A 14,440-nucleotide genomic window follows, 5' to 3' on the forward strand; every position below is an offset into this window, starting at 1 on the left:
TGTGTAAACTAATTCTGTCACACTATAATCTAGTAGTCATTTGAACCAATTGATAAAGCAATGAACTTATTTTTTAAAGTTTTAACAATGTATAACATTATAATAGTCGAGTTGAACTTTCAAATTAGAGTTTTGTCTATCATTTTTGTTAAGACTTGAAATTTTCGACAGTTTATTGTCCAATTAGAGTATTTGCAACGTATAAATTTTTGTTTTTAATTTGATGCGTGCATTTGAAATTCCTCAATTCGAATGAACTTCAGATTTAGATTTATCTATATATTGCAGTTATAAACTTATACGAAAGCGTGTTGTTCTCTTTAGTTATAGAATAGGTCCTTTTGAAGTGGAAAGTGCATTGATAGAACATCCAGCAGTTCTTGAATCTGCAGTAGTAAGCAGCCCGGATGAAGTAAGAGGAGAGGTATATACATTTGTTTTACTTTCATATAATTATTTTATAATAAGTGATAATGATTTTATTTCTATCAGTATGGTATGAATAATTAAACGCTAAATAAACATGTATACGGAAAGTTGATCCCTGGCCATGATTTTACGTTACCAGCGTGATTTGCCTCAACATTTCAATCATGTTCAGAACAGTGTGATATTCTTTGTCAACTTTCAAATTAATTTTTTTTTATAATACACCTCCCAGTTTATGTATTGAAATAGTAAAATAATCTCTGAAATAGGAATATTTGATTTACCAGCGGATATGGACGAGACCAATCTACATCCGCTGGTTTACTTATTGTAAGGTTAATAGAGGTTTCTTCACATCTACAAGTGTACCAAGGAAATAATAGAGTTCTGTTGTACTATAGAAGATTACGTCTATTTACAAATCAATATTGACGCATCATAGAAAGACTTAACCCGCCTATAGTTCGGAAATAAAACTCTGGTTACCTAGACTTTTTCTAAACAGTTAGTAGACAATTAAATCTTACGAAAAAGAATTTTTTTTTTTGTTAACTGACAGCTAATAAAAATACAAGATTTCCTTTAATAATCTTTTGTAAATTTATCGATATCGATTGTGGTCCAGTTTAACACTTGCGCACTGCGAGTGCTGATAATAGTAGCGTATGGTTTAATGAAATTTCACAATGACAACATGTGATGATAAAATGTTTTATTATGAATTTTTCCACTGACCTTTATTATTTTTTAAACACAAGATTTTTTTTGTGATCAATTGAAGGTCGTAAAAGCGTTTGTAATTCTAACAGAGCCATATTCCAAACACGACAAACAGAAATTAGGAGAAGAACTACAGAATCATGTAAAATCTGTCACTGCACCTTATAAATATCCTAGAAAGGTAAAACTCATATTATGTATGTACCTTTATTGAAAGATATCAAATAAGTTCTGCAGAAAAACAGTATACTTTAGTGACTTCGAAAATTACTAAAAGACAATCAGGCAAACAAAGGTATGAACATACGAATTGAATAGTCTCTTACAAGAGTAAATCCAGACGCTTCGCCATGGAAAAGGTTGCCCGAGGCTCGTAAATCGATTAGAAAGAGACAAATCAAGGTAACAAACAAAAATCGAGGAAATCGCATGAACTTCTATAGGAGCGTGACCGAGTGCGTCGACAGGATATTCCCTGTTTTGCATGCATCTCCCGTCATGCGAATCACACTGCCAGAATGTCAAAATCGGGAATAGGACATAATCGTTGAAATTACAAATCAGTTAAGTCACTGTATGATCAACCATTACGAGATGTCGACCAAAATCTTGCGAGACAATGATTTCCGTCATTCTTCTTATAAATCATGTGTAAATCACATAAGCACACTTCATCAATAAATTATCAGTTTAGAATATCACATCATTTGTGATATCGTTTTGGAATATCATGTTAATTTAAATAACTAAACATGGTAGGCATATTGTAAGCTAGAGCTATACCATTAGTAAAGTACATGTACCATAACGATTGTATTGAAGACTCATCATCAACAGTACATCATTACTTAATGACTATTAATCATTATTAAAGTTCATTTGAATCCGATGACATTAAACAAAAAACCTATAATTACAACGTCATACAAGACACCTATAATTACAACATCATACAAGACACCTTTAATTACAACGTCATACAAGACACCTATAATTACAACGTCATACAAGACACCTATAATTACAACGTCATACAAGACACCTATAATTACAACGTCATACAAGACACCTATAATTACAACGTCATACAAGACACCTATAATTACAACTTCATACAAGACACCTATAATTACAACGTCATACAAGACACCTATAATTACAACGTCATACAAGACACCTATAATTACAACATCATACAAGACAATGGAATCAATTCCTTCAAACAAATAGTGTATTATATTTTAACCGTATTTTTTTTCTAATAGAAAAATCGCGTGTAACTATGTATAAAGACATTGAGTGTTTGTGCAAAGAATAATTATAAAAAAAAAATTTTCGTTAATCAATTTATTTTGAAATTTCAACAATAAGCGTTTCTTTTGAAAATATTAACAGTTTTTAGACGGATGTTTGATATTTAGCAAACAAAATGCAAGACAATATTCTCTCGCTTTTCGGCTTGGTATTCTATATCACAATACTTTATCTTACATTTTTGTTTGTTTTGTATGTGATTTAATTAATTTTTTCGTTGTCTTTTAAGTTACGACTCTACATCTTGTATTCATCTCAGTTACTCCCTTTTTTACCTGCTTTTTTGTGCATTAATGCACTTAAGGTAAATATCTTAGTAATGAAGTTGTTAACTTCTATGTCATTTGGTCTCTTAGTGGAGAGTGATCTCAGTGGCAATCATACCACATCGTCTTATTTTTATATTTACATTTAAAAAAATTATTAAACAAAAATTGTATTATAGATTGAGTTTGTGGATCAGTTGCCAAAGACAGTCAGTGGTAAAATAAGAAGAGTTGAACTGAGAAATAGAGAATGGGGGCGGCAAGAGATTGGAGAGTCAGAAAAAAATAGAATATCATGTTTATTCGAAAGAATACCTTTTTATATGCATTACCCTCATTCATCTGTACCATATCACAGAAAATATTAGAAAAATAATGTATTATTATGCAATATCAAAATAGAATAATGCATAGATGTTCTGTGAGTTCTTGTTTTTATACGGATGGAAACCCAACTTTGTTCATATTCCACATGAATGTGTGTGAAAAGACATATATTAAATTTCCATAGCAAGAAGATTGATAAACAAAATCAGAAAGCATCATGCATTTTTATGATTACTATTTAACGAAAATTTTTTTTCTAAAAACAGTTATCTATTCCTTAGTTTTATTGAAAATTCCTTTTCTTTCTGTCATGTTATTCAAGTGAAATTTCGATATTGACTAATGTTGATGAGGATAGTTTCGGAACACCATTATCCTGAAAAAATAAATTGATACATAAAAAGGTTAACAGGAACCATCATATTACAAGTACTAAAAAAATGATCATTATATCAAAAGCATACACTGTAAACATGTATTTGCTAACGTAAAATAATATTCTAGTAGTACAAATATATATATATCATTACAAAAATCGATTGACGAAGTTTTATGTTCGCTTTTCATTATGTAAATTATTACGATTAATACAGTTTTTCGAATAAACTTTCGTCAAAACTTGCGTATTGGTTTTATGATCAGCAATTGTAACATACAGTACTCTCTGTGTAAAATTTGTCATAATCAACTTCTCTGTAAAAACTTCTCTTTACTTATTCATATCAGTATCTATACGACAAAAAAGTACTAAATTAAATTCAAAATATAAACGCTAAAAATTAAAAAAAAATCAATATGCTTCAAAAATAAGTTTCTGTCAAGTTCCACTGATCACCGTATTTAAAAAAGTAAAATCACAAAAATACTGAACTCCGAGGAAAATTCAAATAGGAAAGTCCCTAATCATATGCCAAAATCAAAAGCTCAAACACATCGAACGAATTGATTACAACTGTCATATTCCTGACTTGGTACAGGCATTTTCCTATGTAGAAAATGGTGGATTGAACCTGGTTAAATAGCTAGCTAAACCTCTCACTTGTATGACAGTCGCATCAAATTCCCTTATATTGACAACGATGCGGGAAACCATCGGGAGTTTATGATTGGTGTAAAATCTCTGCACGTTTCACACATGCATTGAGTGGTGAATATCCCTTCATTTTGTGTTTGAGGAAATTTCAATGACTGATGTCAATACGAAATGTATACTAACCGTTGCATTGACTTGATAATGATAAGTTGTATGACCATGCTGGAGTTTCTTCTTTAACGTTATATCTCCTGTGATTGGATCGATAACAAAAGCCTTGTATCTGCACGAGGGAGAAGGCACCTGGTAGGGCTGCAAAATATATTTTAAGTTTGAGCAGTACCTCGATACTTAACATATGGTTTTGTGAACATATGAATCGCATATGCATCTTTTTGCGAAATTCGCTCCTGTGTATCTTTGTAAAAAAAGATAGAACAGTAACGGTCATAGTAGCAAGCAACGGTACAAACTATTATACATTTATTCAATTACTTGTTAAGGGTGTCTTCCAATCATTAAAGACGTAAGAGTTTTTTAAAAAAAATGTTTAAAGTTAAAATGAAATTCAAAAGAGTGATGAAGCACGGTTCTTATGTTTTTAAAAATTACTCACCAATCAATATTTTAAGGTCATTTATGTTTCAACATATCCCAAGTGTATTTCCAAACAAAAATTCGGTAATGCAGTGTTTCATTACGAGAATGACATTACGAAGATGATACATTTGTAAATGGATTTCTGAGTCGGTCTTTCAACTATCAACAAGTTTATATAAAAAACATACGCTCATCGAGTAGTTTATTGCTGCATTTGGTCCATCGTCCGCATCCATTGCTGTTACATGTAAAATTTTGGACCCAACTGCCAATCCCTACAAAAGCCAAATAAATCGAAATGTTAATAAACTTTATACTAAATACTAAATTGCTTCATAGTTTGAATTATCAAATATATACTACTTTGAGGTGTGGTTTAAATACTCGTACATGCATTTGTATTTAATAAATGAGATATGGGGCCGAGAAGCGACCTTAAGAAAACAAACCAAAAAGATTTCGGCTATATCAAAGACTAAGCAGGTAATATTTGTAGCACTATGACGTATTCACTGTGTCATATTTATATTCGTCCTGAATATTCATGAAACATTTAAAGCAGACGTTAGGCAAACAACAGTCAATCAACCAATCATATTTACATATTTATATCCCTATGGGTTTCGTGTGATCGTGTTGGAAATGTTTATCGATTGCTGAAGTTGTGATACGGTTGAAATCTTTTTGGCGCTATATTTTTGCATTTTAAACCATTTTTGCGAGTTCATTATACAAATAGAATTGTACGAAATATACTATCGTCTACTCACATATCCAACAACAGAACGATAATGGCCGTGCACAAAAAAGGGGGCGTTGTTATTGACATCATCAATATGTAGTGGCAAAGTCAATAAAGTCTGAAATAGTGAAATATTATTAACCGACTACTGTTACTAAGAAACCAAGCAGGATCTCAAGGCTTCATTTTAACTTTGGTGGATAGTTGTCTCATTGGTAATCATCACACATCTCCTTATTTTAATAAGAATTATCAATACGATTTTAGCAAATGATACTTAATTTCATATTCTAGTCAACAAAAGAAACGATACAAGGCAATGCATTTTCCATATATAATAAAATTCGATACATTGTACCCAGGTAAATAATTGCTCAATTGGTCTAATATTTACAGAGTGTTATGTTCTTATCAAAACCATTGATTTAAGGCAAATACGCGAATCTTTGTTATTTTAAAAATCGTATTTTCACCCAAAATTCAAAAATCGATATTAGAACTTAGAACTTTAAACTTTAACATTGTCTGCTTAAAATTTTGAATGCCTTTGCAGATATTTGAATACCTAATTCTCATTTTCGAAATTAAGTGCCGACTTTTGTCATCATTTCCCGCAAAATAAATTTGACCCCTGTGTTCAATAACACGGTATTTTCTCACTTTCCAAGTTGATCAGATTCTTTTAATCATATCCATTTTCTCTTCAAATGAAAGTTTGTCATTGGATAATTTAACAGTTTTTCCTATTTATTATATTTTATGATAAATTGGAGTTCAAACTTGTGTATCGTTACTTTTCTTGACTAGTATATTTAGCAGCAAGTATAAGACACCGATCCAATTAAAAAAGTATTAACAAAAATACCTTACTCCAAGGAAAATTCGAAAAAGGGAAAATCCATACAACCTGACAAAATCGAACGCTTGACTTTACAAACCAACTGAACGAATAGAAAACAGTTGTCAAAAAAGTTTTATGAAGAAGGAAATCTAAGAGTTGTACTCAATTTGACAATATGAATACGAAGTAAATAGTCGCATGGCTGAAGCTAGCTTAACTACTATCTTAATTCTGCATATTGTGGAATGATTTTTTTAATTGAAATACAGTTTGCAATTATCAATTACACAAAATAATAAATACACATTTTCAGAATATGATTCGAAGCTGATCCTGTATCTCTATATCTTCAGCAAGATAGCTGTTGTGCAGTTCACCAATAATAACAAGAATTTAATTTCGCAATTGCTGTTTTCAATAATAATGAATTTTGCAAAAACAAAATGAATGAATATCGTCATTAAATTGAATGTGGAAAAGTAAAACAACTGCAAATTTCAACTGAATTAAACAAATAGGTATTAATAGATGTGTTCATTGCATATTTTATGCAAACCTCTAATAAAACTGTAAAGTTCATCTTTTACCTATACTTACATTACCATGATTGTCATGTGCTTGAAATGTCAAATACCATGTACGTTCGACCTAAAAGACACAAAATGCAAACATACATTGTAAGGACAATTAAGTAATTAAAAGAGAAACTAACTAGCTTTAAGGTAGATTCACTGTATACCGCCATCTTGGTTTGTACAATAGCAGTACAGTATCGGTCTAGTTCTTTGCCTAAATCCTCAAATTTTGAGACAGATTTGCAATTTATGTGTAAGACTACTTATTTGTATAAAGAAAAATAGGTGATTCATCGCATATCCAAAATGTTTAAACAAAACCAAATATTTGTGTTTTTAGAATCTATTTTTCAACTTGGTCACTTAAGGGGAGATAACTGTTATGATAAAATTTTTATACTGGACTGATAGTGAAATTTTCATTTTTTACTTGTAGCAAGAAAACAAGTATGGTGACACATTTTTTTCTTTTTATTTTCTTAAAGCATATTATAAAACCTATCTTCTCATATTTTATTTCAAAATTCTATCTCATAGATTTCTTTTCATTCACAAAAATGTGTTTTTTTCATAAACAATCTATACAAATTTGGGCAATTTTGCACGACTTCTAGCTTGAAAAATAGCACGGCGACCCATACTTTTTATTTTATTTTTGAAAAAAGCATTGAAAAAAAAAATTTTGGCAAAGTATAAAAAAATTCTATCTGACGAAATATATACCGATGATCCACCTTAAAAAATATCCAGATGTCCAAAATATCAATACATTCTTGTTTGTATTTGATTCCACCACTACTGTTGTCATTTTTGCTACTTTTGGTTTGTTCGTTTCAAGTAATAATTGTCAGGAAGAAATTTTCGTTATATAGATATATACGTAAATAATGCTTTAATTGGGATTTGCAGTATTTTAATTTTGTGTGTTTAATAAGAAAAAAAAATATGCTTCAAAGCATTGAATTATCTAGACAATGCACAGGACTCACATATGTTATCCTTAGATTGTAGAAAAGTTTGAACATAACGACATTAGGCTGTAGTCGCTCCCTTTTCAGTCGAAGACACATGCTATGTGTATTCCCAAAGTTCAGCTTCAAAGTTCAGACCATTTACTGGTCTCTAGTGATGTATATTTGACTCTTGAATTGTTACGTTCGTTCAGTAAACATACTACTAACCTTTCGTCCTATATACTAAATTTATGAAATACACATCATGTAAAGAATGTAACGTAATATCAGTACCTCTGTATCCGGGATCTTCTTAAGAGCAACTCTGTATGTCGAGTTGATTCCTAATCTAGTAGGGAACAGAAAGACTCTTGATGCTGTCGCATTATCGTGTGTTGTCACAGTAACTTCGTCATTTGTTTGACTTGAAGCGTCTATTATGACAATCTCTGTTCCTAAAACATGTAAAATAAAAGTTCAATTAGCATTGTATTTTTTGTTTTCTTTAGTTTTATGAACTTGTTCGTAGTTTTTAGAGAAAAAAAGTATTTATCTATCTATCTATTTTCACTTTGTTCTTATATTTGTTTTTATAAGACATTTGATGAAAGAAAGAAAAAGAAATATGAATTTGTTTATTCACCATTATTAAAATAATCTATGGCTTGCAGAACAAATGTTAAACTTAGACGATTTGATTTAACGCCCTTAAATGTTTTATGTACTAGTATTTATTATTTCCAAACGGATTCTCAACTAAAAAAACGTTTCAAAATCACATGTCACACACAGAATTCGTTATCGTATGTTTATTGCTTCCATTGGGCCGATGGTGTTGCTGATAATCTATCAGTCTCTGATCATGCTGATGTTACACTCCACCTTAGTTTTTCGTACTGATATGATTGAAACAATACATTTTGATTGTAAATACTTATTTCATTATTTTTTTAGTTGCCCTTAAACTAAGGCTTCAACTCCATCAGAACTGGGCGATTTCGGAGTTTATGATGGGTGTAACGGTATGCATAGTTTTACTTAAAGCCCTATATGCAAAATAAATTCATAATATATGCATATTTGTAAGTTAAATTGTTGGGAAGTGCTTATATTTACTCTTCGCAGTCATTAAAACTCATAGATCCTTCCTGAATATTATTAGTGGGGTGTTTTTGTTCTATCAATAACCCAAAAGTAAGCCGTAACACCTAAATCTACTTTTTTGTCACCGCGACATAAAAAATGCAAGCTAGAAATACAAAAATATCTTAACAAAACTTACAATAGTGTGTCATATCCTGAATATGTACTAAATATTCCATATTGCTAGAAACAGCAGAATAATTTAGAAAATTTGAGGGCCCACGGGCAAAAAACAGAGAAAATTGCCTACCCCCTGGGTAATAAAACAAATAATTTAACTTGTAAATGCTATGATTTTATGATTTTAATGGTCTTTATATAGAAAACAATAACTGTGCTTGGAAGTTATGCAAAAATCAGATGTTAGCAGTCATTTCTATAAAATTTTAAGTGAATTTGTACATCAGACTGGTATCTGCATACATAAAACTATTGCAAATATGGCTTTGTTTTAACACTTCTAGTTCATATATTAGCTAAATTATGTCAGATATATGGTTAGAGATGATACTGTTGTGACAAAAATTCTAAACTGACCATTTGAAGCAGAAATTGTGAACTTTCATTGACAAATAGGCATACAGTAAGATGTGGACTGGAGACAGAGGTAGGATTAGATACTTTATATAATCTTGAATGTTTGAATGATTGACTGCTAAACATTACATTTAAAGTATTCTGAAATGCTTTCAATTTGTTATCAGAACAGTTTTAAACAGGTTCTAGGCATTTCATGTCAGAAAACATGCAAATAGGGTAAGCTTGCAATAATTAAAGTCTTGTTTTCAAATTCTTTAAAAAACTGAAACAGGGGAGGGGGTATAAAATGTACAGTAAAAGAAAACTTAGAGTATATGCAATGATTTCTTTAAGTCTATAATTCTGATAAATAAGTATTAATGTGAGAAAAAGTGTTTTTATAGAGTTTTATATTTGAATAAATGTCTGTATAGGTTGCACTTTGTAAATACAGCTGTTTCTCAAACCACGCCTCTTTTGGGAAGATAGAGAATATTCATAGATAATTAATTTTGTTTACATAATGGTTCCCAGTTATGATCTCTATGTTTCATCTCATAGAGACATAACTTGGGAATGTTACCAGTAAATATACATATGAACATTGTTTATATTGAAATCTGTGGTAATCCTACAGTTAAGGTAGGGGTAGTTAAGAAATTTAGTGTTAGTTTAAACTCTTAGAAGTTCGGGGCATATAAACGTTGAAAATATGCCGCATAGCCCTATATTTTGACCTTTGTAAAAAATAGTAGTGCATATGAACTTTCCATTCTAGGATAAGATTTTTTTCAAAACTTCATAGTAAAAGTGGTACAGTTTTAGCCGTAAAAGGAGTTCCTATGGGAAATTGCATTGTCAATATTAACAGAAATGCAACCTACAGTGTTAACCTCTTTTTTGATATTCAATGCGTTTTCACGCTTAAATTAGTTCCCAAAATCTATAAAGTTCCAACTCAATTTTATTTGACAAAATCGTAGGTAGCTGTGAATGTCAGATGTTCTTGACCTAATTTGCCTGGATCATTGATCAATACAGAATTTTTCTAATGCTAGAATACGTAGACTGTCAACCTCTTAACTTGCTCAACTATTAATATGTTATAAGTACTTGTTAGCAATTTGCATGATTATCATTAAGTATTTTCTATTTTTTTTAGCTGTAGCGCTTACATAGAATACTTCGTCACCTCTGGAAATTCTGGACAAAAGAAAATCTTTATTTCGGCGAGAATGCTTGGATAACAGGAGATGCTGATCCTGTCGACGCACCATATATCGCTCCTTTTGGAGTTCATACGATCCCCTCAGTTTTGATGTGTCTCTTTCTAATCGATTTACTAGATTTATACATCGGTAAACTACTGCCACCTTAACTTGGTATATAAAATTGAAAATAGACAAAGTATGTAAGGAAATTACGTACCAACTCTTGAATTTTCCTTGACATTGAGGTATGGGAGATTTGTATGAATTATTGGAGGCTTATGTATAACTAAAGCCGTGGTGTATTCTACAAATATAAAATCATAATATTGGTCTTTAAGTAAATTGAAAACAAAACCACATAATTTAGATGTCAATAGATAATTCATCTTGTTTGTATATTTCCTTTTCATTATTAATGTAATTGTACTCTAAATAAGGTTGTAACTTTCTATGGCAAATTTTACAATAGTCAAAAACTTCGCTTGAGATCGTTTTGATTAAACATTTCATAAAGCATGGTTTCCAATCTCTAGGTCTTGAGCGAACTGTTGTACCTATCAATAATACAAGAAAGTCATTCGCACGGAAAATGTGGAAGTAGGATTTATAGGCCTAGTTCGTGAGTATCACCCTAAGGGATGATAATTAATTAAAATAAAATTCCTTGATAAAGTTATTTTGTAGGTAGTTGCATTTTTTATCATATTTCTTTAAACTTTTGTCATTAGATTTGGAACAAAGAATTCAAAGTTGGAACTAAAAATCAACCCCATCAACCCCATAAACCACTAGGAAGGTAATTATAGAGCATTAACGGTGCTAATTTTTCTGCACCAGAAGCGCATTTCGACAATTAAAGTATCTTCAGTGACGCTCGAGGACAAAATGTGGCCCATGAAGTGTTGATATAACTGGAACGGACCAAAGTGTATAGACAAAACGGAACTAAGAATACATTCCTTAAATCAAAATGATTTTCAAAGATTGATTACAGCATATTGCAATAAAACTACATTCGTATTTTCATGCCAGTGCTGTATTACATAGCTAATGGGACGGTGATCTCCGGGAGGACTAATCGTCAACCAGAAGAGCTATCGACATTCTCGAAGTAATAGCATTAACGCTTTTACAAGTTTATTCACTTACCAAAAATAAGTATAGTAAGGACGGAAACATAACACCGGTACATTTCCCCCAGGTATTTTCTAAAAAGCAGTACTGTACAAATAATAGCTGTTAAAGTTTATTATTTGAAAGCATTTTATCAATATGTCTTCGTTTATGTAATAAAGAAAATTTAGAAGGTAATTCCGTATCAAATAGGAATTTTGCTCATTGACTGTTAACTATTACTAAATCACAATCATATTACTTTCTGATGAAAAGTATAAACCTAGAACACTACTACTCGTGAGTACTACACAGTTACATGGTATAAAAACAATGCGCCATATACTGGATTTAAAATTATGAATATAGATACAAATATTGAAATGCACGCCAAATCTGAAACTTCAACATCTCCTACAATACGACATAATTGGTACTGCAAGTTTTACAAAAATATAGACATATATACAGATAACATAATATAGAAAACAATTTCCATATTTAGGAAAGTATGATGCTTAATTCAAACTAGTATAGTTACCTGGTACGTCTTTGGTCACAAAATTGTTTTCATATGTGTCCTATAAAAGTCATCCAAGGTAGATAAGAAGTTGAAAAGTTTCACATGTTAAAGGGACATGTCATTGGACAATACACAGAAATGTTCACATGTAGTACTGTCCAACCTTTTGTTTTCCCACTGACACTGTCAACTTCGGTTGTATTCATCAAGATTGCGTATAAGCACTTGAGCATATAAAACAATACCCATACATTGTTGAACAAATTTGACAAGTATGCTTCGGTAATGGAGGTTTAGAAATCATCTTACAAAATAAGAGAATATACGTGATGAAACGGGTGTGTGAAAAAATACATAAAAAAGAACAAACGATTGCCTGCTTAGTTTTTGTATTACATTACCTTTTCATCAAAACGGTCAAATTTTGTGAAATAATGTTTATTTAAAATAAACAGTGTGCAATTTTGTATATCATTCATTTTTTTTATAATGTTGTTTGATTCACTAAAAATTTATTCCCTAGTGTATTATATTGTTAGGACAATTGACTAATGTTATTTTTCATTCACTAAAAGAAATGCATGATGCCATCATTGGTCATAATTTTAATGGTCTCATGACGTTTCTGACGCAATTATAATATGACTTTATAAAAGTCGCGTCAGATATACCACCCTTGAGGAAAGATAGTTTTAAAGAAGATATAACGGATAGATATTTTGGTACCTAGTTAGAATTTGAACTCTTTTCTTTTATAATACTAAAGCCAGCATGTGGAGCAGGATTTTCTTGCACTTCGGGAGCACCTGATATCACCCCGGTGTTTGGTTGGGTTCGAGTTGCTCATTCTTTAGTTTCCTATGTTGTGTTGTGTTTAGTGTAGTGTGTTTTTCGTGTTTTGCCATGGCGTTATCAATTTGTTTTCAACTTATGAGTTTGAATATTCCTTTGGTATCTTTCGCTGATATACAATACAGATACTTAGATACATGATATCAAATTCATTGTGCATAATTTTGTTTTAACAAAACTCTAGGTATCTTATTAAACATATTACAACTGTACCATCTTTAAATTAGTGTTTTTCATACACACTAAAAGTCACTGAAACACATATAAAATGCATGTTTCAAGTAATGCGTAAATGTTTGGTCAGGAATCAAATTAGAAACTGTGTCCAAAATATTGAACAAATGAGATAAGAATAAAATTTATAGTAGTTTCATTTCATTAACGACGTGGTTCAAATGAAAGACAAAGGGGCATTTAGTTTAGAACTATATTTATTTATAAAGTTCGTTTTGTACATTGACGTAGACCGAATAAATAACTAAGGTTTTACGAAGCAATGGATCGATACCACTGATGGTATACTGCTTATTCCTGAGATTATCATAAGCGCAGTAGTACCAACATGATTTATAAAACCTTCTGCAATTTTCTGTCGAAAAAGTAAGATATCAAGAAATAAAGATTTTATCTCTCTAAAGCAAAGTTGATCTTAGTTGGATGTATCTAATGGGCTTATTCCGTTCAGTTTGTGTTTAAAAAATTAAAAAAACATTAAAGAGGCCATTTTAGAAAATTTAATACAAGTTACATATAACTTTAATACATTTAGGAACTATTGCAATGCAGTATATTGTTATAAAAAACGTTAAAAGAGTATGCATACATACCTAATACCAAGATGACACCAAGCCTCAGCATTAACATTGTTAAATAGTTTACTTATCGGCAGTTGGATGGGCAAACACACTATAAATTTTAAAAGATCGTTAAATTTATTTTATAGGCAATGCAACACCCACATAAACTTTGATCAATTTTAATCGTTGAATCTCCTCCTATGTCAGTATTTTGTTACAGATTCAATACGTTTTGTTTTTGCATGGAGGAATTGTGTATGATGAAAAGGAGAATTGTGAATCTGGCATGATGATTGTTGTTTGGGTTCTAAATTTTACTTTGTTTTATAAATATTAAGATATTTAGAAATTTGCAAATCCCTCAAACTCGTGACATTGTGGGTAATTTTAAATGGTTATAATTTTGAATAAATTAGAAAGAAAAGAGAAAAAATGAATGGTGTTATGGTGTATGGGAGATTGGTGTAACAGTATTTGATTAA

General features: G+C 30.8%; 3 protein-coding genes across 21 annotated transcripts in view; 2 read left to right on the top strand and 1 right to left on the bottom strand.

Moving 5' to 3' along the window:
- The window catches only part of LOC127709278 (acyl-coenzyme A synthetase ACSM3, mitochondrial-like), a 135,186-nt gene extending 132,041 nt beyond the window's left edge, over positions 1 to 3,145 (top strand). For all 4 annotated transcript variants that reach the window (XM_052214728.1, XM_052214729.1, XM_052214727.1 and 1 more), the window contains 3 exons: positions 325 to 424; positions 1,211 to 1,330; positions 2,909 to 3,145. In XM_052214728.1, coding sequence (XP_052070688.1) covers positions 325 to 424; positions 1,211 to 1,330; positions 2,909 to 3,097 — 409 coding nt within the window. In that variant the 3' untranslated portion in view covers positions 3,098 to 3,145. The remainder of the gene's footprint in view (positions 1 to 324; positions 425 to 1,210; positions 1,331 to 2,908) is intronic.
- Positions 1 to 14,034, bottom strand: part of LOC127709281 (protocadherin Fat 3-like) — a 74,622-nt gene extending 60,588 nt beyond the window's left edge. The window contains exons 1-2 of the mRNA XM_052214734.1: positions 13,989 to 14,034; positions 10,891 to 10,977 (exon numbers count right to left, since the gene is read on the bottom strand). Of these exons, the coding sequence (XP_052070694.1) occupies positions 10,891 to 10,977; positions 13,989 to 14,025 (124 nt within the window). The 5' untranslated portion in view covers positions 14,026 to 14,034. The remainder of the gene's footprint in view (positions 1 to 10,890; positions 10,978 to 13,988) is intronic.
- The window catches only part of LOC127709276 (acyl-coenzyme A synthetase ACSM3, mitochondrial-like), a 268,456-nt gene that overhangs the window by 205,109 nt on the left and 48,907 nt on the right, over positions 1 to 14,440 (top strand). The window lies entirely within an intron of this gene.

Source organism: Mytilus californianus, unplaced genomic scaffold (assembly GCF_021869535.1).
Source record: "Mytilus californianus isolate M0D057914Y unplaced genomic scaffold, xbMytCali1.0.p SCAF_7, whole genome shotgun sequence".
In the NCBI taxonomy this organism is placed as follows: Eukaryota; Metazoa; Mollusca; class Bivalvia; order Mytilida; family Mytilidae; genus Mytilus; species Mytilus californianus.